The sequence below is a fragment of the Myxocyprinus asiaticus genome, chromosome 29 (genome assembly GCF_019703515.2).
Source record: "Myxocyprinus asiaticus isolate MX2 ecotype Aquarium Trade chromosome 29, UBuf_Myxa_2, whole genome shotgun sequence".
NCBI lineage: Eukaryota > Metazoa > Chordata > Actinopteri > Cypriniformes > Catostomidae > Myxocyprinus > Myxocyprinus asiaticus.
Window position 1 is genome coordinate 4822068 of NC_059372.1, and position 26659 is coordinate 4848726.

A 26659-nucleotide genomic window follows, 5' to 3' on the forward strand; every position below is an offset into this window, starting at 1 on the left:
ACGGATAACATGTGTCATTAGGCTTCATACTGTAAATATATTGGTATGGATCTATTCTAATGAACACCTTTATAAGGAATTTACTTTCGAATAATTAGGGGAATTGGGAGTTCTTCACTTTAGCCAGCCTCCATGCAGCAGTTTTCTTCCAGTGAATATCATACCAGGAGAAATGGACCTGGTAAATTGCAATTATATGCTCAGTATAAAGGCCTTTACATTGAAAAATATTATTATTAATAATAATAATAAATAATAATAATATTAATTAGGTTGCGACCCCTGCTAGCCTTTTAAACGCCTCAACGTCCATGTAGTAATAAGCAGTCCGTTCCCTAATTTAAAAATATGAGAATTGGTGATGAGTCAACTATTCCAAAAAAACATTGTTTTTGCTCATTTATTAAGAAAATGTCAAGCCTAAAAAATGGTCACATCTTCAGCATATCAGCAGTTATTACTGTCAACTAACTACATATGATAGGAAATCCGATTATTTTTTGCTGAAGACTGAACGACAGGATCATATATGAGATAGACTCAATGAAGAAAAGGATGGAGTTTGTCTACACATACTGTATTAGATGAGCAGATGTTAATGTACATGGAATGGGGCCCTCCATTCATTTATAAATGTTTGCATTGATCATAGACTGTAGCTGTGTTCCATTCGTTTCTTGTATTGAGAAGTGTTGAGTTGGTGATCGGAAAGTTTATATCACATCAGTAGTTATCAAAACTATTTTAAAATGGGGAGGACTGGTGCATAATTACCAGCAAAAACAAACAATAAAACATGATCATTTCAATGCTGATTTACATATTTGCCTCCCCAGAAAATTCAGTCCCGGACTGCCACTGCATTTGGACACTGAACACTGTTTTTCCCCATTCATCCATTTTGCAAGTCTTCAGCTGTGCAATTGTACAGAGTATTCTGCACTTTATAATGCGCCACACATTCTCAATTGGGGAGAGGTCAGGACTGCAGGCAGGCCAATCTAGCACTCTGTTTATGCAGGCATGCACTTGTTATCAGGGCAGCATGTGGTTTGGCATTAACAAGGCATTTCCGTACACAGAACTGCGGCTCACAGGATGTTTTTTTGTTTTTGGCACCATTCTGAGTAAATTCTAGAGACTGTTGTGTGTAAAAATCCCAGGAGATCAGCAGTTACAGAAATACTTAAACCAGCCCATCTGGCACCAACAATCATCTATGCGATTATCTAATCAGCCAATCGTGTGGCAGCAGTGCAGTGCATATAATCATGCAGATACGGGTCAAGGGCTTCAGTTAACGTTCACATCAACCATCTGTACGGGGAAAAAATGTAATCTCAGTGATTTGGACCGTGGCATGATTGTTGGTGCCAGATGGGCTGGTTTGACTATTTCTGTAACTGCTGATCTCCTGGGATTTTCACACACAACAGTCTCTAGAATTTACTCAGAATGGTGCCAAAAACAAAAAACATTCAGTGAGCGGCAGTTCTGTGGACGGAAATGCCTTGTTCATGAGAGAGGTCAACAGAGAACGGCCAGACTGTTTCCAACTGACAAAGTCTACGGTAACTCAGATAACCACTCTGTACAATTGTGGTGAGAAGAATATAATCTCAGAATGCTATTCAGAGATGCAGGTTGGCGCTGTTTTGGTGGCACGAGGGGGAGCTACACAATATTAGGCAGGTGGTTTTAATGTTGTGGCTGATCTGTGTGTATATTTACTGTGCATTTTCACATTGAGAATAAATGTATTCATCCAAAAGCTGAAAAATATTTCTTTCAGAGGCTTTATATGGAGTTAGGGTGAAAATAAGGTGCATTTCAAACTGTTCTGAGACCAGTGCAGACAGACAGCACACTGGAGGATGTCATTCACTAAATAGGGAGCAAGGAAGCATCCTATAGCTTTTCTATGCAGCAAAGTGCATTCACTCCTAAAATCCAGACAAAGGTTCAGTTTCAGGCTGCAGATGATGTTTGGACCACTCAACATGTTTGGCAGACATGAGACAATGATAATCAGTACATAGATTCAGAATTTATAATGCTAAATGTTATTTTAACATGTTTGGCAGTGATTGGATGATGCTGAACATTACTTTGAATCAGAATTATTTATTCAGCTTTACAGAAAATCAGCTGTAATGTTTGTAATGTCTCAAAAACATGAAAAACACTCCTGGAAAACATAATAAACAATTTGATGAAAAAAATCTGTCTTTCTGTTTTTAGGAAAACTATTTGCTTTAGAAATGTTTTTGCTTGTTTATTAGGTGCTAATTGTTACAAATCAAAAAGGGAAATGAAAATGCACACAGCAGTCACACGGGAGTACCTGTGATGGGAATCACTGGGAAAGTGATAAAAGAAATAAAAACTGAAATAAATCATTCTCTCTACTATTATTCTGACATTTCACATTCTTAAAATAAATATCCTATCCTCAATGTCCAGTTGTGACTTCAGACTGTGGGTCACTTTCAGAAGTCACTTCTCTTCTTCTGCCGGGTTCACCATTCTGCAAGCAGACATACACAGATAGGAAAAACCACAGCGGATAATCATTCATACAATTAAACACAGCACCACTAATCCTAGGCCTCCACCAACTGCACAGAGTATGTATTTCCCTATTCCGATCACTATTTGTTCAGACGCTTCTACAAATTCTTCCCATGCTTCTTCCACAAATTCTTCTACTGAGTCTGTAACATCCGTAAATATTGCTCCCACTGTAAAAGCAAACATCCAAGCTATTGCTAGTGCCGATGGTTCATCTGGGTCAGACAAAAAGGGGCTTCCATTAGACCTAAGCCACAATGTGTTCAAGTATTCATGACTTTCAAAATCTTCAGTACTCTTTAGTTGATTAAGAAAAGCTTCAATGTATTGTACTTGCGCCCTCTTTGCTTTTAGTTTAGGGTAATATTCAGTGCTATTTTCCAACTTGACAAAACATACATCTCTTTCAGAACACTCAATATTTTGGCATTTCTCTGCTGGATGCCACTCAGGCCCTATTGCATGCACAATCTTGTAAGTTGTGCACTTGTCACCTCTAGGCATCACTTGGAGTTCTCGCATCTCTTGTACTGATGGAATTGGTCTTAAGAATGGGCAAAAAAAAATTTTCCTGATCAAACCATTTGTCCCCCATGGCCACGTCTGATACCTGGGGCCACATAAACACCTGAGAAGGCCTAAAGTCCTTCCATATTAAATCATCAATGTTCAGAGGCACACGTAAGGTAGCTTTTCTACTTGCTACAATCTCTAAACAGAGGGGGAGCATGTTCAAGTGCATCCATGCCATAACATTATAAACCAAAGAGTCCAAATTTATGTTCTAAATGGTCATGCAACTGTTACATTTTGATAATAGACTTGTTGGTAAACATCATGGCAAAATCATACTGTTGCAGCACGTCTATAAAATTAGCCCAGGTATAATCTGGTTGTACAAAGGATGAATTACAAATCTCCCAGGGTACAGTCATTACCTTAGTACCTGTCACTTTTTCTCCAATTTCTAAACATTTATCAGCCTGGCCTGGGGGAAACCTATCCATAACCCACTGGTTAATTTCTCTACCCAAACAACGTTCCACATGAACAGTTTCTCTTTCTCAATTCTCAGACAACTATATTTAAATTGTTATTAAGTGTAAACCAATCTAAAAAAAACCCCAATCTTGATCTTTAGTCACCACCATGTTTTTTTCCCCATTCCTATTAAAATGTGCATGAGTTCAACAAAAGCATAAGCAGAAGTAGTAAATAATCTTTCAATCTCAATTATTCATCAGACAAACATTCCAATGTTTCTTTAATACTTACAGTCTTCTAAGTCAGGCACTCGTTTGTCTGCAACGGTTCTCAATAGCCTACCTCCAAAACCAATCTATAAATAATTTTCTACACAGGGTATGATCCCCTGATGGCACAGTGACCCAGAAGTTTTGGTATTTTAACACTTTCATTAGCTGTTGTAGTAATGCGGTAATTAAAATGCATTCGGGTTGATTGGAACTCACAATTTCTGTGCAGAATCCTCTAGATCTCCCTTACGATGCTTTTGCCTAAAAGCATCCATCCACTTTCTTTCACCTCCCTTCTTGGGCAGGTTTCCAGGGTGGTGATGCCCTGCCTTAGGTTGCCCCCCTTTTGGCCATTGGAAGGTCTTACCCGTCATTGGGTCATCACCTCTTGCCACTGGGTTACTGCTTTTTTCCCTCTGGCAATCTCTGATAATTGGGCTTTAGGAAAGAGATATTCTCTTTTGTTTCGGGGAGTATCACTTGAGAACCGTCACAGCCAATGGAAACATCTTCAACTGCTTAAATATGGAGACATTTCAAAACATGGTTAAATTCACAAATCATCATTCAGAATTCATAAAATCTATTAAAATTGTCCAAATTGAAAGTGAAATAACAAAGCTAAAATTGAACTCATTTACAGATCATTACTATTCAGGGTGTATTTCTGCTACTTTAGCACACGTCACAAAAGACCATGCGTCATGGTGGGGACTAACATCAGAGCAAAACAAATTAAAGGGTAGCCTCCGTCACACTTCTAGGAAGCTTAATTTAAAAACATCACCTTAATTCAACTATACTCTCCAGATTTTTTTGAACCTACATTACTTCATTCAGATGAACTGAATCTCTTATCCTTAGTATAAACACTTACCTTCAAATTGTCCTCTGAATATAAAAAAATCTTTAAATATGATGAGGAAAGCTGTAGCTTGAATCGTTCCATCATATCACTGTATCTACCATGATTATCAAATCACATACTTTTCTATATAAATAATAAATACATAAATAAAACAGTTAAGAGAGATGCCTTTAGCACACTTTAAAATCTGCTCTTGACCTTCACTGCTCTTGTGTTTAGCAGATGCTTATCAAACTTAGATACAGAGAGTGTGAGAGGGAAATGTTTTCCCCCCACTCTCTCACTCTGTTCCTAATCTTTAAAAATGCAAAGCCTCAATTACAGTTGTTCCTTTTCCTTATTGTGGAATCTCACAATAAAACATTTAAGTTATACTTTAACACATAGGAAAATCAAAAACAACTAATTCTCTAAACAATTAAGCATTGCATTCTTTTATTTAGATATCAAGACAGCAGGGTTTGATTTAAGATTGTACTCAATTTTATCCTCAAAATTTCCAAAGTAAGGATCAATTTCATCTTAAAACAAAAATACATTAATTTTAGGTACTTAAAAAAAATCACTTCTTTTGACTTAACCTGTACACCTAAACTGAAGCTTTTCTTATTTCCTTAATTTTCTCAAGCTTCATCTTAAAACTTAATAAAAACTTGAAGAGTTTAAAATTCCTCTGGAATTTTACCAAACACAATTTCCATAATAAAGAGATAAATTATCCTAAATAGTGCAACATAAACATCAAGTCAACATCAAATGTTGACACTCTGGATCCCATAACCTGGACCAGACAGAACATACAACACAACAGACACATGAATGTGATGTTTTCACATTTAAGGTTTGCTTTTCATACTCAAGTTACAAGATAGAATTTGGTCTAGACACATTTTTTATTATTATTATTAGTCGGTTTTATTTATTTATTTTTACTAGTTTCTCTTTTACGTCTTTCAGTTACACTGATGGCAGGTTTTTGATGGAGCACATATCTGTTGGTTCTTTCAACAGGATAAAGACAGGCACTGTAATTTTCATGAGCCATGGTTAGAGGAATCCAGCTAAGTGAGCTGAAATTACTCTCAACACATCCAATTCTTTTTATTCTCCTACCGGCCTTTCTGTAATATGAAGGTACTCTCTGGAAATTTTTGGGGATTGACTGAGCCAATTGGTCACTGTGCTATTGCCATCCAAACAATAACATTTCTGTTTAACAATAGGCTCTAGGAAAGATTGATATAGTGCTGGATTTAGTTTTAGACTCATAAATTTAGGAATGGATATCTGACCCATGATGGACGGCTATCTAAAACCTCACAGTCCCAATTTGCTGTAAATGCATGAAGTCAACCCATCCAGAGAGAAATCTGAATCCACGTGAGAAATGATAATGCAACCATGGTTACCAGCACAAGTGAAAGAGGGATGACCAATCAGATAAAAGCCTGTCTCACTTTCAGCCTTCTTTCTCTATTAACTTTTTGCAGAATTAGCAACTTCAGTAAGTCTTCTTGGTCAGTCATCTGTATCGACAAGAGACTGGTTCCAGAATCAGATTAATAAAACACCCAAATACAAGACACATGAATGCATTTTTAACATTCAAGGCTGACTTATGAAGTATGGTAGTTGTTTGGTTGTGACCTTTCTTGATGGGTTTCACCTGTGACCAATGTCTCCACACTGTACTTAGTATTTATTGTCAATAACACCTGGTAAGGCCCATCAAAATTCTAGATTTAGAGTAGAGAAAATTGCTTGCTGTAGCATCACAGTGTCTCCTTACTTCAGGAAGGGCTGGCATGTTTACTTGCTCTTTATTATCTTTGTCAGCTTGACATTGATACTAATCCTAGTGTCTTTTCAGGCAGTCATCTAAGACTCTTAAATGATTTTTAAGAGCATCTTCCAATGGACCTGACAGTCCATCATGCTGTAACAGAGCATCCCAAGGGAGACGTACGCATCTGCCAGTCATTATCTCAAAAGGACTTATTGGAGTCGTTTTGTTTGGGCTGGTTCTCATGCAAAAAATAATCATGGGCATTGGCCGGGTGCCATCCTCTCTCTTTTTGCTGATCAAAGAATAAGCACATATAGCTAGAAATGTGTATTTTTCTTACTTTTTCTTTGTTTGTAACCAATCAAGTTGCTATTCGATTTTCCAATTGGAATCAAAACTGAGGTTAACCATTCTTTTAATTAGCTTAGAGATTTTATTTGAGGTGAGAGCTTCTGAGCAAAACTGTTTACAGTGCTTGCTCTGGTATGTTTCGTTATCTAGGTCTGGGCCGACCTTGCTACCCATTTTGGCAGACATTACTTAGTCACAGTTGAAACCCACAAGAAATTATCAACACCCATAGCAAAAATTAAAATACGTCTGTAATCTTGAATAAACACAGTTTGACTTCTGCACATTGGATTTTGCAAAGAACCTCTTAGGACATTGGCCCACTGGTCTGATCGAATTAGGCCCAAATTTACTTCAGGACAGATCTCGGTGTACTGTACCCCTTATCAACCGTTCCTAAATCTATTATTTTTTATTTATTCTGGTAGCAGCTAGGATAGGAAAGCCCTCATCACTGACTGTCCGACCACTAAATTCAGGGATCCTCTATCCGAGTGGAAAATCTTGAGAGAGGTGTCGGTGACTGCACCTGCAGGCGACTGTATAGGACTTCGGCCCTTTCTAAACAGGGATCCATGCTCCTATTCAAGTATAAAACTCTACTAAAACACAATGCGAGCTCTCAGTGTGTAACTGATATCCCACATATTTATGGAACGATTTACGATATAACCAGAGGTCCGCACCTCATCGTGCTTGGTACTATTTGCCAGAATCCAATGATCTAAGCCTACACCTCAACAAGGGTGCAGCCTGCCACACTCAACCTCCTAAATTCTTCCCACCAGATAACCCTAAGAATTAAATCTACCTACCTTATCTGTTGGTTGATCAGTGGTTACACAGAAAATCCACACACATCCTCCACCATAAAGCTGTTGGGAAATACAGCTTGGGCCCATAGACCAGTAGGCTTTGAATGAAGACCAGGAGTCGAGCTTTCAATTAGTTGAAGTTTTTACTGAAGAAAGTTGTTTGCAAAATCAAATGGCAGAAGTCAGCAGTACAAAAGCCTCTGAGTTCATAGACAGGAGAAACCCATGCAAAATTACAAACTGAACTCAGGTCCAAAAACATCAATACTTATAGTAAGATACAGCATCAAGTTGACGTCAATGCTATGGTCTTCTAGGATTCTGATTGGTTAAAAACATAGATAACTATAGACCACTTCTGAACATGGTCATCTTGTACATCATTTATCTCATTGACTATTTGCATGACACTTTAGTTCTGTATATAGGCTCCAATGGTCCGAGTGTGTTGTAGGCCTCGGACAGTCATCCCTTTATGGTCATCCATAGGTCTCTGATGTCCAGTTGTCCACCTCTAGTCTGCTATTCTAACTCCACTGGACTCCTTAAACAGAAATACTTGCGAGAAACACACACAGCTTTTTCCATTCAAGGACGTACAGGTGCATCTCAATAAATTAGAATGTCATGGAAAAGTTAATTTATTTCAGTAATTCAACTCAAATTGTAAAACTCGTGTATTAAATAAATTCAATGCACACAGACTGAAGTAGTTTAAGTCTTTGGTTCTTTTAATTGTGATGATTTTGGCACACATTTAACAAAAACCCACCAATTCACTATCTCAAAAAATTAGAATATGGTGACATGCCAATCAGATAATCAACTCAAAACACCTGCAAAGTTTTCCTGAGCCTTCAAAATGGTCTCTCAGTTTGGTTCACTAGGCTACACAATCATGGGGAAGACTGCTGATCTGACAGTTGTCCAGAAGACAATCATTGACACCCTTCACAAGGAGGGTAAGCCACAAACATTCATTGCCAAAGAAGCTGGCTGTTCATAGAGTGCTGTATCCAAGCATGTTAACAGAAAGTTGAGTGGAAGGAAAAAGTGTGGAAGAAAAAGATGCACAACCAACCGAGAGAACCGCAGCCTTATGATTGTCAAGCAAAATCGATTCAAGAATTTGGGTGAACTTCACAAGGAATGGACTGAGGCTGGGGTCAAGGCATCAAGAGCCACCACACACAGACATGTCAAGGAATTTGGCTACAGTTGTCGTATTCCTCTTGTTAAGCCACTCCTGAACCACAGACAACATCAGAGGCGTCTTACCTGGGCTAAGGAGAAGAAGAACTGGACTGTTGCCCAGTGGTCCAAAGTCCTCTTTTCAGATGAGAGCAAGTTTTGTATTTCATTTAGAAACCAAGGTCCTAGAGTCTGGAGGAAGGGTGGAGAAGCTCATAGCCCAAGTTGCTTGAAGTCCAGTGTTAAGTTTCCACAGTCTGTGATGATTTGGGGTGCAATGTAATCTGCTGGTGTTGGTCCATTGTGTTTTTTGAAAACCAAAGTCACTGCACCCGTTTACCAAGAAATTTTGGAGCACGTCAGGCTTCCTTCTGCTGACCAGCTTTTTAAAGATGCTGATTTCATTTTCCAGCAGGATTTGGCACCTGCCCACACTGCCAAAAGCACCAAAAGTTGGTTAAATGACCATGGTGTTGGTGTGCTTGACTGGCCAGCAAACTCACCAGACCTGAACCCCATAGAGAATCTATGGGGTATTGTCAAGAGGAAAATGAGAAACAAGAGACCAAAAAATGCAGATGAGCTGAAGGCCACTGTCAAAGAAACCTGGGCTTCCATACCACCTCAGCAGTGCCACAAACTGATCACCTCCATGCCATGCCGAATTGAGGCAGTAATTAAAGCAAAAGGAGCCCCTACCAAGTATTGAGTACATATACAGTAAATGAACATACTTTCCAGAAGGCCAACAATTCACTAAAAATGTTTTTTTTATTGGTCTTATGATGTATTCTAATTTTTTGAGATAGTGAATTGGTGGGTTTTAGTTAAATGTGAGCCAAAATCATCACAATTAAAAGAACCAAAGACTTAAACTACTTCAGTCTGTGTGCATTGAATTTATTTAATACACGAGTTTCACAATTTGAGTTGAATTACTGAAATAAGTGAACTTTTCCATGACATTCTAATTTATTGAGATGCACCTGTATACTATAAAGCTTCCGTTGGATACTGGCCTTATCCTGTTGGAACTTAAAACATAGAGATAACTGTACTTTCTCTCAGGAGAGCTGAAGTAGTATTCTTGTTAAATTGGCAGAAACATTCATAATCAAATGTATGTTGTTGGTTCATGAAGACACTAGAGAAGTGGCCTACATAACCTAGGCCTCTTAGTCAGCAGACACACTGTCGCCTAAGACAGATATGGAATGGTCTCAAACTGCTTGTACGAGCATGAAACCACAGAGAACATATATTAAGAGACTATAATAATGAATCATTTGCTCACAAGAATATGATATGTGTGTTATAACATTGTATACATAATTAACTCATAAGAATACTGATTAGTTCCACTAAAATCAATTAATCACATTACGTTGAATGCTTATCAGTTTAGAATTAATTCACTGAAAGGATATATATATATATATATATATATATATACACACTGTATATATTGAAGAAGAGGAGGTGGTGATTCAGGCATCCACCCCTTCAAGACTAAATATAATCAACAAAATATTGGTCGACTCACCTAAATAATGTTAGTCATTCCCTCTGATAACTGTTAACATTATTCTGGCCAAGGGTACATGGGAAACTATGGAGACTAACTAAAAGTACTATCTGGATACGGTAGTGTTGGTTGGCCTATCCAGATTGTATGCGTCACTCCTTCTGTCTGAGAGTGGTGTTATTTTAATTAAGTGTATGTAGATCTAGGAGGACAAAACAAAACTATTATTTATTTTATTTGTTCGTTTATTTGACAGGCACAATGCAGAATAACATTGCTACATAAAGTTTCAAGCAGCAGATGCTCTACATACAGGCTTCTAGCCATAGGCTAATTTGCAGCCCCAGTCCCTGGTTAGGCTTTTTAAAAATAAAAAATACAATTTAGTATATATATATATATATATAAAAACTAAAAGCAAACAACAACAAAAGGCTGAGAATGTGTACAGCCATCAGTGTTCACAAACCTGCTTTTGTTTAAACCATTTGTTTTGGTTTTGTCTGTTTGTATTTTTTAGTTCAACTGGTAGCAATGTACCTCTAAATGAAAATGTGGATTGTCCCAATTTTTTTTCTTTTCTCTTTTGTAATCTGCAGTTATGATCTTGTAGTGATCCCCTTACTACTTTTTTTTTTGTTATAAGTTGGCATATGAATTCAGGAGCAAGATTGTTTGCACATATAAAAATCATTTTAATAAGAAACAATTATGTAAACTATGTTTTTGTAAGATGTTACAGTGATGCCATCTTATTGATTTCTTGTCCATTATTTTTAATGATTGCTTATATAATAACATAGCTGGTTTGATAGTTAATTGAGAGGCCTGACTCCAGACAGTCACACAGTAGGATAAATGTGAAAAGACCATTGCATGCATATATAACTGCTTTAATGGATATACACTATATGGACAAAAGAAGTATTGGGGCACCTACACATTACACCTACAGGAGCTTTTATGACATCCCATTCTAAATCCATAGGCATTAATATCGAGTTGGTACCCCCATTGCAGCTATAACAGCTTCCACTCTTCTGGGAAGGCTTTCTACAAGATTTTGAAGTGTGTCTGTTGGAATTTTTGCCCATTCTTCCAGAAGAGCATTTGTGAGGTCAGACACTGATGTTGGACGAGAGGGCCTGGCTCGCAATCTCCGTTCTAGTTCATCCCAAAGGTGTTCGATAGGGTTGAGGTTAGGGCTCTGTGCGGGCCAGTCAAGTTCTTCCACATCAAACTCATCCAACCATGCCTTTATGGACCTTGCTTTGTGCACTGGGGCACAGTCATGCTGGAACAGAAAAGGGCATTCCCCAAACTGTTTCCACAAAGTTGGAAGCACAGAATTTTCCGAAATGTTAATGCCTTAACTTACCAAGACATTTTGGAAAATTCTATGCTGCAAAGGGGGTACCAACTCGATATTAATGCCTATGGATTTAGAATGGGATGTCATAAAAGCTCCTGTAGGTGTAATGTGTAGGTGTCCCAATACTTTTGTGAAAAATAGTGTATATGATCTAATCATATGAAAACAATTCACGTTTGTTCTGATGGTTCTACACAGCCTCTTTACATGTAAATCAAATTTTAATTTAGAATCTAAAATAACACCTAGCTATTTAAAATCATTAACTGTCTCTATTGCCCTTAATTATAAACCATCCATTTCCCTCCATCTGATTGAAAAACACACTGAAACAGTTTTTGTGCAGTTCAGAGTCAAACCGTTATTTTGCAACCACTGAGACACACCAGTCATTTAATTTGTTAATAAATCTGCTGCTATAAGGAGTCTTAGCTGATCCATAAATTACTGTGTCATTTGCATATAGTAGACATCTAGTTTCTTTACAACAATCTGCTGTATCATTAATGTATTATTCAGATAAAATTATGAAGGGAGCAACTTGTCTGAATAGTATTACTCAATTACCTCTGGATAATGATCTGAAACTGAACCAGTTTGTGGAATGATCACATATACCCGGCCGGTTTTTAGACTCTACTAACAGGAATCCAAATTAACGAGTGTAATGTAAAATTATAGAATTGACTGGAATAATCAAGCATCCAAATCAAGATTAGATCTCAATTGATGATCAATAATAATTGGAATCTCAACCTAAATTCGAGGTCTAATGAAATTGGAATCAGTTAATATTTTTAATGGAGTCATTAGTTATGACGCTACAGCCACACGTGCACGAAAAAGACGAACGAGCAGATCCCTTAACCACTTCGCTGGATTCCGCCATTGAGGTGGCATTTTTACAGTAACAAGATGTTGCGAGGAGGAGGGCAGGGCGCATGCCCTAATCAAGCCCACGAGAGGGATAAAGGCGGCCGGATGTGGCAGTTCGGGAGAGAGAGAGCTACAGGCAGCTGCCCTGTATGTGTGTGTTTGTATTATGTCTTTTGCTTTAAGTTAATCATTAAATGATTATTTATATTGTCAAGCCGGTTCTTGCTTCCTCCTTTTTCCTTTACATAAGACAAGCGAGGTGTAGAAGATGACTAAATGACCAGGCTTCACTTAAGACAGAGCAGATATAAGTGCACATGGCAATGAAAAAACAACAACAACAAAACCAAGTGCACTCACACAACAAGAGACAAAACATGTGTAGAGTGTAAGGATCCAGCCACAATAATTTAGCTCACTCATAAATAGATAAGAATTCATTCCAAAATTCAGTTCTCTGAATAAGTCTAAAATGTCCTTTGTTATTATCTTTGATGATGCTGCTCTTTTGGGAGATATTTCATCTTTGGGTTCATCTGAATTTCCTATTAACTCTTTGTGACTGGATATGTTGTCGCAGACACAGCAAACCAAGCTGTTTCCTGTTGCCATAACTTTTCAAACGTTTGCGCTATCAAAATAATTCAAATTGCTCCTGAAAGTAGACAAGCAGTGCTTTGCCGCAATATACGGCTTATTACGGTAATCACATGATTTGGTTCAGCAAATCACAGCAGCTTTTGGGAAGAGCAAAATTGGGAGGAGCGAACAGAGAGAAAAAGAGCATGACAGAGTTAGAGGAAAATAATTTTGGACTGCATAAAATCTTTGGAAAGAAGAACAACAGGCATGAAGAAAAAGGGGTACACAACAGAAGAGGCAATTGAGTCTCGTGGGCGCAGTCGTGGCCATGAAGACTTTTTCAGCTGCTCACCAATATCACCACAAGATGTAAGATGGAGGCAGTCCCTGATATAGTGCCCAATGTTCCAAGGTTTACCCCCAAAAGAAACCTCCACTCATTTTTGGGAAACAGTCTCCACTTGATATTCAGTGAATATTTTGATGAAGAGGTCATAAAGATCTTGTGTGCAAACACAAATAAGAATGTAATGAGAAATCTGGAGAGGGGTAGGAAATCCACATGGGTTGATATATGTCCTGAAGAAATGAAGTAGTACATAGGTCTGCTTCTCTACATGGGGGTGATGGAACTGCCAAAAGTTAGGGACTTTTGGAGGAAGAAGACTCTGTTTTATGTCCCCTTTCCCACCACCGTGATGTCCAGAGATTGTTTCCGGACCATCTCCTACAATATGCATACCATCGACCCAATGGAAGATGCAGAGAATGACAAGAAATGGGGCACAAAGGAGTATGTCTCCACAGAGTGAAAGCACTCTTGGACATTATGAGGAATAGGTGCATGTCTATTTACCACCCTAAACAGCACATTGCTGTTGATGAGAGGATGGTTACCACTAAAGTCAGGATATCCTTCAAGCAATATATGAAGGGCAAGCCCACCAAGTGGGGCATAAAACTCTTTGTAATGGCTGATGTCAACGGCTACACCATTGACTTCAAAATTTACACCGGGAAGTCAAACTTTTCATCGGGGAAAGGCCTGTCTTTTGATGTTGTCACATCACTAGTGAACAGAGACTACCTGGGGTCAGGCTATGTTATTTACTGTGACCATTTTTACACAAGCCCTCTCCTCTTTTGGCACCAGCACCAGCTGGGATTTGGTGCATGTGGGACTTATCGTGAAGGAAGAGCTGGTGTTCCTTCCACCAAAGAAAACACCTTGAACAAAAGGTCACCAAGACGCTCCATCCGATGGATCAGAGATAATGACCTTTTGTTTGTGAAGTGGGTAGACACAAGGGAGGTCTCTGTATGCACAAATGTTCACACAGTGTACTGTGGGGAGACTGTGCTGAGGTGGCAGACAACAGAGGATGGGCAAAAACAGAGGGTCCCTGTTCCCAGGCCCACAGCAGTTGGACAGTAAAATAAGTACATGGGGGGAGTTGATACCTCTGACCAGATGCTGGGAACAAAGTCAGTGCACCGTAAAACATGGAAGTGGTACATTTTGCAGCACTTCCTGGACATTGCGGTGACCAACAGCTTCATTATACACAAAGAGCTGTGTACCATCCACCAGGACAAGCCCATGACACGGCAACACTTCCAGGTGCTGCTGGCTGCTCAGCTCATAGGTGTTACTTTGGATGGCAGCCCCAAAGAGAGAAGCTGCAATCATCTGCCTGTTCTTGTGAGTGACGTTCAGGACATATCACAGAGGGCCAGCATGGAGTGCTGTTGTTGCAAATGATGCAAAAGGAGCACCCCATGGAAGTGCCAGGAGTGTGATGTGGGCCTATGCTTGCAATTAGATAGGAAATGCTTCAGAGAGCAGCACATTTGAGAAACTGGAGGGGAGGGTGCAAAAACACCTGAAGATACTAGGGAATAAAAAAGGCTCCTGAGTGAAAATTGTAAAACTCAGTGTGATAAAAAAGACTTGTACATATGTATTATAGTTAAGTTTTCAAGTTTGAAGTGTTAGATTGTTTGGTTAATGTTTTCAGATTTTTTTCTGAATAAAAACCAATAAAATCTTGAATTTCTGTTTATTTAAATTCTAATTACAAACTCACCACACACAGTAATGGTCAATAACTGTAATATATTGAAAGTAATTTGTTTTCTGAAAAAAAGGACACCTTGCACTTGAAGATAGCCCATTGTGTTATAATTTTAGTCCAAAAAACAAAATATGTTAAAACAACCTATTTTAGCTTCAAGTTTTAAAGGGTTATTATTTAGAATTAACTATTTACTTGATACCGCTGGGCCTGAAGACGAGTTTTACTCACTGTGACTACTTGGGCAATTCTTTTTTAAATGGTTCTGTAGGTGACCTGATTGGTTAAAACTCTTCCCACATGAAGAGCAGTGGTATGGTTTCTCTCCAGTATGGATTCTCTCGTGTGTTTTCAAGCTTATTTGCCAAGTGAAACTCTTTCCACAGTGTGAGCACTTGTAAGGTTTTTCTCCAGTATGAATTCTTTGATGCTCTGTCAATTTGCCGGCTCTAATAAAGGTCTTCCCACATTCAAAGCACACATGATTCCTCACGCCAGTATGTATTTTCTGGTGTTCTTTAAAATAGGACAGGTCTGCAAACCTCTTTCCACAAAAAGAACACTTGTAAGGCTTCTCCTTTGTGTGAGTTTTCAGATGTCGTTTTAGTCCTGAATTAAAATAAAAAGTTTTACCACATTTATCACATTCAAATGACCTTTCTCCAGAGTGACAGCGGAGATGATTTTTGAGACAGACAGCAGACGCAAAACATTTCCCACATTGATGGCATGTGTAAGGCCTCTCTCCAGTGTGAATTCTCATGTGTATATTAAGCTGTTCTTTTTCAAGGAAACTTCTTCCACACTGATGGCATGAGAAACGCTTCTCTCCAGTGTGAACTCTTGTGTGCACCTTAAGATATTTTGTACATTTAAAACCTTTTCCACACTGATGGCATGTATAAGGCTTCTCTCCTGTGTGAGTTTTCGTGTGTGCATTAAGGTTTCCTTTCATGGTGAAACTTTTCCCACACTGATGGCATGTGTAAGGCCTCTCTCCTGTGTGAATTCTCATGTGTATATTAAGCTGTTCTTTTTCAAGAAAACTATTTCCACACAAATGGCATGAGAAACGCTTCTCTCCAGTGTGAACTCTTGTGTGCACCTTAAGATATTTTGTACATTTAAAACCTTTTCCACACTGATGACACGTGTAAGGCTTCTCTCCTGTGTGAGTTTTCATGTGTGCATTAAGATTTCCTTTACTGGTGAAACTTTTCCCACACTGATGGCACATGTAAGGCCTCTCTCCTGTGTGAATTCTCATGTGTACATTAAGATGTTGTTTTTCAAGAAAACTTTTTCCACACTGATGGCATGAGAAACGCTTCTCTCCAGTGTGAACTCTTGTGTGCACCTTAAGATATTTTTTACATTTAAAACCTTTTCCACACTGATGACACGTGTAAGGCTTCTCTCCTGTGTGAGTTTTCATGTGTGCATTAAGGTTTCCTTTAATAGTGAAACTTTTCCCACACTGATGGCACGTGTAAGGTTTCTCTCCAGTATGAAATCTCATGTGTAAATAAAGCTGGCTTTTATATGGGAAACTCTTTCTACACTGTGAGCAGGTGAAAGTATTTTTTGCTGCTCTTCTTTGAGGCTTTTTTGGTGAGAAATTCTTCTTAGTCTTTGAGCAACTCAAAGATTTTTCTCCAGTTATTAAATCATGATGTTTCTGATTCTGAAGTTTCTCCTCCACTTCATTCAGTTCTTGATGTTCCTCTTTCACCTCCATCAGCTCTACAATGAACACAGTAAATTGACAAAAATCAATATAAGAGGGACAAATGTGAAAAGAAATCTTATTGAACCCTAATGTAATTTATGGCAGAACACAACAAATCTCCAGTATTTATTAGGGTTGGGAATTGCCACCGACCTCCCCGTTTGATATTACAATGATTTTTTTTAATGATTTTAGATTCTTCAATATGTATTGCAATTTTAATTATTGTGATTTGATATACAAGTTGTTTTAACTAATGGTTGACTGATATGTATGTTTTTTTTAAAATGGCTGATATGATATCCAGAGAACGGATATAATTATGATACCCCAAACAATTTAATATTATAAATAACACATATATAAAATTGCTAAAATATACATTTTTATATATATATATATATATATATATATATATATATATATATATATATATATATATTTGCAAAAGTAACATTTAAAACAACTACAATGTCATATTGGTGCTTTTTTTATGTGTATCTTACCTGTATTTAGGACATTTAATTTTGCATCAACAACAAAAAGTGTGCAACTTAAATGGATCTTTCTCAAATCTTTCAGTTCATCAAAGACAAAGGGACATTTAATCAATTGTATTAACATATTATGATCAGCGCCAAGCCATTGTACACTATAAATCGCACTGAAATCAATATGCAGCATCCGTGAATGAAATTTGCATGACACATAATAAAAGTAGGCTTTAACCTTATTTTGGCCATCTTTATAAACAACTATAATGGTAATGGAAATATCATATATTCTTAATAAACATTTCTTAACAAGACATGTGAGTAAAATGACCCTGTAGTTTAAAGCTTACTGTGTATAAATAGGCCTAAATAAATAATTAAAATATGGTTAACAAAAGGAGATTAGAGTGAGAGTGTGCAGTGAGAAATCCCCTCTCCTCCTCTTCTTCCTTCCTCCAATGGCTAGTTCAGTAGCTTACAGTCTGTTTACATGGCAGTCACAAATTGCATGTTGCATAATGGCAGTAAGGCTACAGGGACACAGTGCCTTGAACTCTAACCAGAAAATTATTATTCAGAAATGCCATGAGTAGTTCAAAACTGATATCCATCATTTTAATCCAAAGAAACAAAGGTTTAGGCTACGTGAGAGCCCATTATGATTGACATCACATGCATTTACATGACATGCATTAATTGCATCACTCCCATAAATCTCTATGAAGTCGATACATCTGAAACCTTGTCTTGCAAAAGCCATCGTTATTTCAGGAACAGTTAATAACTTTCGGCGCCTCAATAAGGTTACATGCCATTTCCATTTTTGACAGTATTTCTGCATTATTTCCATGCTGAGAAGACAAACTTCTGTACATACAGGCCAACGTTTCAGCACCTTTGGACCTGACAGCTCTCGTAAAGAAGCACTAGACTTCTACTTTTTAACGAACGATCTATATGCTAGTTTGGGAAACCGGCGATACTCCATCGTAAAAAAAACAGCTACGTTAGTTAAGATGATCGTAATAGCTGCGATCATCTAAAAATCTAAATGACAGCATCCAAAAATATTGTAAAGCTGTTCAGGGGTGGGTGGGTGTATGATTTCTGAGGGGGTAGCTTCTGCACTTCTGCAGGGGGGCTCTGTAGCGCCACCTAGAACATGGGCATGTTCGGGGGGCTCTGTAGCACATCCCTTTTGAGCTATAGTCACCAAACTTTGTACATATATAGATCTCATAAAGCCAGACAACTTTAATGCTGACAGTCATAAGCTCCACCCAACAGGAAGTCTGCCATTTTGAATTGTTTGAAAAATGCATGCTTTGGAATTTGAAATACTCTAGGGATGTTACAGGAACCAAATGTGGGTGACATCATGCCAAGGCATTGACGATGCTAAATTGCAAACAGATTTTTGATATATCGAACGGTGTTGCCATTGCGACGCGATAAAGTAACAACAAAAAATAGGAAACAGGAAGTGTTGCATATCTTCTGTGTGTATCGTGTGATTTACATCAAAATTGAACCGTATGTTTGGCCTTGCGGGCTGATCACATTGATGTGGCTATTGTCAGTCATGGCCGTAGCACCACCAACTGGCGGAAGGAAGTGTGGCACTTTTAACGGACTTTGAAATATTCCTTTTATGTTTACTGAATTGCTTCCATTTTTTTAGAATAATGTCAAGACAGTGCAGATTTAAAATTCTGAAGGGATTCTTGATATCTTAATTAGTGGTGCCATGACAACACATTAAATATCGTTATTCCTTTTTATGTATATTCACATGTTTTTGAGGTACTTGGCATGCTTGAATTTTCATATTTTGCACACACAGATTTGTTGGCCATTAGGCCTGGGCAAAAGTTAACACATGGGTGTGGCTGGGGAGCTCTGTAGCACCACCTTTTGACAAATGTGGTGGGGTCAGTTTCATCTACGGTCACCAAACTTGCTACATATATTGTTCTAATCAAGCCGGACAACTTTCAAAATAACAGTCATTAGCTCCGCCCAACAGGAAGTCTGCCATTTTGGATTGAATGTGCATTTTTTTTTTTTTATTACAGGCACTGAACTTTTGAATAATAGTCCTAGGGTTATTGAAGATGCTAAATTGCGAACAGATTTTTTATATATTGAACGGTGTTGCCATGGCAAGGCAATAAATTAATGGCAAAAATGGGAAACAGGAAGTGCCTCATATCTTCTGCATTGTTTGATTTAGATCAAAACTGATCTGTATGTTTGATCTTGGGGGCTGATCGCATGGATATGTCTATTGTAGATCATGGCCATAGTGCCACCAACTGGCAGCAGGAATTGTGACACTTACAATAGACTTACAATAATCCTTTTACATTTACCCAAATTGCTTCAAAATTGTAGTGTCAGCGCACCGCTGCTTAAATTTTTTTTTTTTTTTTGAAGGGATTCCAGATAGGTTAAATAGTGTTGCCATGGCAACACATTAAATATGATTCTTTTCTTTGGATATTCTGGCACTTGTCTTGCTTAACTCTTATATTCTCTTTGTTTATGTTTTACTTTTAAGGTAGTGGGGGGTCAATTTTGACCCTACACACTAACAGTGTGATTGTACCGAAATGAGGATTTTTTTAAACACATATTATATCACTTTCTTCAATTATTTAAAAACTCTAAATTTGTGTAGTTTTTTTTTTTTTTTTCTGATTTACCTCAAAATTACTAAACTATACAATTAATCTGTATATAAAATAAGAAATGTGAATAATTACGTTAAATTCACTTCAGTGAACATCTATATTACTCAATTATATGGAGTTATATAATTGTGTTAGAGGCAGATTGCTGCCATCTCCTAGTAAGAAAAAACCTTTTTAAGTAAAATTAAGTGGAATTACAATATATAACCAGCAGGTGGCTGCAGAGAACCATTCATGTACATGTCTGGTTGTGGCAAACTGATTTTTTTTTATCTTACCTCTTTACCTAAGTAGTGCATTTAGATGTATATTTACATGTTTTAATAAAGTTTTTATATATATTAATAATATATTTATATATTTTTAGTTATGTATATTTAGCATACATAGTTCTAACCAAGATGGACAACTTGCATAATTATAGTCATTAGCGCCACCCAACAGTAAGACAGCCATTTTGGATTTTCTGAAAATCGCAAACTCTGAACTTGTAAATACTCCTCCTAGGGGATTCATGTGACTGGCACCAAATTTATGCAACATTATGCCAAGACATTGTAGATGCAAAATTGTGAATGGATTTTTGATATTTTGAACAGTGTTGCCAAGGCAAAGCATTAAATTAATGGTGAAAAATGGGAAACAGAATGTGTCTCATTTCTTCTGTGTAAAATGTGTGATTTAAATCAAAATTGAGATGTATGTTTAGTCTTGGGGGCTAATCACATGGATTTGACTATTTTGGGTCACAGTCATAGCACCACCACATGGCACCAGGAAGTATGGCTCTTACAACAGATTTTAAAATAACCCTCTTATATTTACCCAAATTGCTTCAAAATTGTTTAGAAAAATGTCAAATTCATGTGTCCACCTTGCATTGTTTTCCAAAAGCCACTGGGTGGAAATGGACCAGTGGTGCTTGGGTCCGTCATCGCTGCTTGCAGCAATATTTATAATTATTATTATCATTATTCTTTCAAGGTATTTGGCAATTTTGGGGTACTTAACATGCGTGAAAACTCTCAGAGTTGTCAGCCATTAGGGCTGGGGGGGGAGGGGGGGCTCTATAGTGTCCCCTCGAAAATGGCCATGTAAAGGGGGGCTCTGTAGCACCCCCATTTTCACCTAAAGTCACCAAAATCGGTACATATATAGTTCTCATAAAGCCAAACAACTTTCATACTCAGTAGCTCCGCCCAACAGGAAGTATGCCATTTTGGATTTTCTGAAAATCGCAGGTTCTGAACTTTTAAATACTCCTCCTAGGCGATTCATGTGACTGGCACCAAATTTGTGCAACATCATGCCAAGACATTGCAGATGCTGAATTGCAAACGGATTTTTGATATTTTAAACGGTGTCGCCATGAAGCATGAAGTGCCTTATAGCTTCTGTGTGTATTGTGATTTTGATGAAAATTCAGCTGTAATTTTGGTAATGGGGGCAGATAACCTGGATTATGGGTTACGTTCATAGCGCCACCAACTGGCAGCAGGAAGTATGGCACTTTTAACAGAATTTGAAATAGCCATCTTTTGTTTACCTGAATTGCTTCAAAATTCTTTAGAATAATGTTAAGACACTGCTGATGTAAAATTGTCAAAGAAATTTGATACCTTAAATAGTGTTGCCATGGTAACACTTTGTTATTCCTTTCTTCCTATATTTGGGTGTTTTTTTAGGCATCTGGCATGCTTAATTTCATGAAATGTTGCACAAACAAAAGTAGTTGGCTATTAGGGCTAAGCAAAAGTTCACGCATGGGCGTTTGGGGGGGCTGTAGCGCCCCCTTCAAAATGGGCGTGTAAGACAGCCTCTGTAGCACCCCCATTTTCACCTTAAGTCACCAAAATTGGTACATCAACTCCTAGGGGATTCATGAGACTGTCACCGCATTTAGACAACATTATGCCAAAACAATGAAGATACTAAAACGAAACGCCCCTTTTTCAGGACACTGTATTTTAAAGAATTTTGTAAAAATCCAAATAACCTCACAGATCTTTATTGTAAAGGGTTTAAACAACGTTTTCCATGCTTATTCAATGAACCATAAACAATTAATGAACATGCACCTGTGGAACGGTCGTTAAGACCCTAACAGCTTACAGACTATAGGCAATTAAGGTCACAGTTATAAAAACTTAGGACACTAAAGAGATCTTTCTACTGACTCAAAAACACCAAAAGAAAGATGCCCAGGGTCCCTGCTCATCTGCGTGAACGTGCCTTAGGCATGCTGCATGGAGGCATGAGGTCTGCAGATGTGGCCAGGGCAATAAATTGCAATGTCCGTACTGTGAGATGCCTAAGACAGCGCTACAGGGAGACAGGAAGGACAGCTGATCATTCTCGCAGTGGCAGACTATGTGTAACAACACCTGCACAGGATCGGTACATCCGAATACTACACCTGTGGGACAGGTACAGGATGGCAACAACAACTGCCCGAGTTACACCAGGAACGCACAATCCCTCCATCAGTGCTCAGACTGTCCGCAATAGGCTGAGAGAGGCTGGACTGAGGGCTTGAAGGCCTGTTGTAAGGAAGGTATTTCCCAGACATCACCGGCAACAACATCGCCTATGGGCACAAACCCACCTTCGCTGGACCAGACAGGACTGGCAAAAAGTGCTCTTCACTGACGAGTCGCGGTTTTGTCTCACCAGGGGTGATGGTCGGACTCGCGTTTATCGAAGGAATGAGCGTTACACCGACGCCTGTACTCTGGAGTGGGATTGAATTGGAGGTGGATGGTCTGTCATGGTCTGGGGCGGTGTATCACAGCATCATTGGACTGAGCATGCTGTCATTGCAGGCAATCTCAACGCTGTGCGTTACAGGGAAGACATCCTCCTCCCTCATGTGGTACCCTTCCTGCAGGCTCTTCCTGACATGACCCTCCAGCATGACAATGCCACCAGCCATACTACTCATTCTGTGCATGACTTCCTACAAGACAGGAATGTCAGTGTTCTGCCATGGCTAGCGAAGAGCCCAGATCTCAATCCCATTGAGCACATCACTTTTTTGCCACAAACCTTAAACTACATAAATTATGCAACACTGATAGTGCCTTTTGGGACTTTGACATGCACACGTATTCCCACACCTGACTAATTTAAAAGGTATGGCTCTGCTTTAACTTTGAAGTTGCTCTCACGCGCTAGTGCGGATCCAGCGAGCAGCAATCGACTGACAGCTTTCAGGTTACACGGCCTGGATCGGCAGTTTGGATTGTCATGGACTGATCATCATGCAATATTAATGAGTCAGAAATAGAGTTTTGATCCAAGCTGATACAATGTGCTTCAGAGATGGATATATGAAAGCTACACAAAAAAAAAAACTGGATTTGTGTTTGAGGTTCATGTAACATTCATTATATCGGTTTAAATAGGGCTGGGTATCAGTACAGATGCCCCGATTCGATTACGATTCACAAGATCCCGATTAGATTAATAAATCGCTCAATTAGACATTGAAAGTTCAGTACTACTAATTGGAGAGATGTTTCTAAAGCTGTACATGGAACAACAATTTAAAAATAAATAAGAGTGCAGTGTTTCCTACAGGATTCTGAGCAGCTGGGGGAGACCTGTGTATGTGTGTGTGTATATATATATATATATATATATATATATATATAAAAAAAAACACACACACAAGATTCAAGATTGTACTTATTACTGGTGGTCTTCACTGTAAGATTATAATACTTGAGTAATTAAAAGCTACTAAAATAACCCAGCCAAGAGCAGTGAATGGTTTTCTCGGTTTCCTGTCATTGTTGTTTGATTATTATTAAATGACATGCTAGACCGAGACAGAGCTGGAATTACACATTTATAATGTAAATATTTGGATTTTTTTAACTCGGGCTTTTTCCCCACTGTTTACGTTTACTTTTAGAAATAACTGTGTTTACATTCATACCTCAATAAGTCACCAGATGGGTATTTTGACAGAATTTTTAAACGTTTGAGCATTCTTGCGCGAATCCACATCGCGAGCACTCTTGGAACACACACGCACACAGCCTTATGTTTAAATGACATATCTGCATATTTGCGGATGGTATATGATATAAAAAAATTTTATATTCACCATTATGTCAGTAGACAAGACAGTTACAGGTTACAGGGAACTGTTGAGGAGAGAGAAAGAAAATGAAATAACGCGAGCACTTTAAACACTGTGAGCTCATGCGCGTCTGTCGTGGCTCTGATGAGTTTAAATGAGACGTTGTATGCTGGTCTATTATGGTAGTAACTCTATGACATGTTACAACAAAATGAACTGTGATTGGTCGATAACATGTAAATAAATAGGCTAAATAACTATAACCTCTTATCATATAAAACAAAGTTTAAACAAGAAAGAATCCAATAAAGAGCAGCACAAAACTGCTTATGCGCATCCCGGATGCAGAATGACGAGCTTCAATGTTTGAGAAAACCTGCTTGTTTGGAATCATTGTAACAGCATATTAAACAAAATGTTTATTTCTTTAAATTGACTGTTCATTAGGGAGACAGTTTAAAAATCATTTGCCCCAAGATTTGTATGAGTTATTTTTGTTCCCCACCCATAGTATTAATTTGTGATTTTTTGCATAAAGATAACTGCATCTCCTGACTATAATCATGTAGACTGAATGTGGGCAACATATAGAAAGTTTAGAACAGCATGAGGGTGAGTACATGTTCACAGAATTTGCATTTTCTGCACTAACACACGACGTACCAGTTACGTAACTTGTTCGTCCTTTTTGGTAATTTCCTGACGTCACAGGCCCGTAATTTCATTAACATTAAATTACCAAATTTTAACGTCGTCTTTACATCTGCCCTCCAAACGTACCCAGAATCGTCCAGTTTCGTAATATTTGGGTAATTCTAAAATTAAAAACTATTTAATGCGACTTCTGAGTGATAAAAATCATCTGTAACAGATCCTAACATGACAGTCGTTTGTCTTGAAAACGTAAAACATTAAAGAAAGAAACATACCGGAAGGAATAAAATTATCATCATCATCTTCACTCTGTTCTTCCTCTGCTGTGATTTCTCTTTTCATCTCCTCCTGTTTCACTTCAATCTTCACTGGTATCTGCAGCATCTGCTGTTCTCCAGCATTACAGACATAAGTCAGAGACTCTGTGGAGGTTTGATCATCATCATCATCATCTTCTTCATCACTCTGTTGTTTCTCTGCTGTGGTTTCTCCTCTCATCTTCATCAGATACCTGCAGTCCTGCAGCTTCACTGAACACATCTTCACTGGTATCTGCTGTTCTCCAGTGTTACAGACAGAAGTCAGAGACTCTGTGGAGGTTTGATCATCATCATCATCATCTTCTTCATCTCTCTGTTCTTCCTCTGCTGTGATTTCTCTTTTTATCTCCTCCTGTTTCACTTTAATCTTCACTGGTGTCTGCAGCATCTGCTGTTCTCCAGCGTAGATCACATCCACCTGCTCTCTCATGATGAACAACTGAACACAAAAACATTATAATGTACTGACATTCATCAGACTTAAAGATTATTATAAAATTATAATCAAGAACAGCTCTGTTAACCCATTTCTGACATGGTATAAATATAAATGTGTGTTTTGTGTTTGGTTTCATTTTCATGACAGCAAGAATATCATCAGATATTAGCCCAGAACAAGCTTTATTCAGCATAATCGTCTTCATTAAAATCATGTACGATCATCCAATGGATTTAATGAGCTCGTATATCAGGAATAAAACATGGTATTCGGATATTTCTGCTTGTTTCTCTGTAGAATAAAAGGGCCTTAAAGGCGCACTCAGTAACTTTTTGTTTGTGTCATCTTGGACTTACAATGACACCTATCAGCTTGGACGCAGCATCATTCAAAATCAATAGATTTCATTTACAGATGCAATTGTAGAAATTCACTATTCACAGTCAGCCATGATTAATTTAATCCTAAAGTGAAAGTGTCCAATAACAGAACGGTTACTGAGATTAAGGGAGTAGTATTTGGCTGGTCATGTGCTTCTAACATGGCCGCCCCCATGTGCGGACCCTCTCCATGTAGAATAAAACAGCTTTTATAAGGTTACTGATATTACGAGAGTCCTCATCTCACGTGAGTGCTCATGATTTTATACATATTTTTCAAAATTATAAGTAATTTCTTTGAGTAAAAACAATTATGGGAAGAAAAAAAAAAAAGAAAAAAATGAGTGCACCTTTAAATTCTGGAACTCCAAACATTATGGACATATTATGAACATATTTCTCCTCCAATGTAATATATGTTCGGTTTTAATGATGTTTGCCTTCAGATATTCACAGAGATGATTACAATCGTTTAGTCTAATTAAAAGACTGTTAATATCGGTTGAGTAAAAACAAACATTTTCATTAAAATCACAATCTCAGCTCAATAATGTGTGTATTTATGTACAGTCACAATGTTATAACAAACACCATA

General features: G+C 38.0%; 1 protein-coding gene across 1 annotated transcript in view; it reads right to left on the bottom strand.

The window, feature by feature from the left end:
- LOC127420319 (gastrula zinc finger protein XlCGF57.1-like) overlaps nt 1-25348 on the bottom strand; it is a 44132-nt gene extending 18784 nt beyond the window's left edge. Inside the window, exons 1-3 of the mRNA XM_051662522.1 lie at nt 25201-25348; nt 24296-24335; nt 15925-17011 (exon numbers count right to left, since the gene is read on the bottom strand). Of these exons, the coding sequence (XP_051518482.1) occupies nt 15925-17006 (1082 nt within the window). The 5' untranslated portion in view covers nt 17007-17011; nt 24296-24335; nt 25201-25348. The remainder of the gene's footprint in view (nt 1-15924; nt 17012-24295; nt 24336-25200) is intronic.
- Between the last annotated feature and the right edge of the window lie 1311 nt (nt 25349-26659).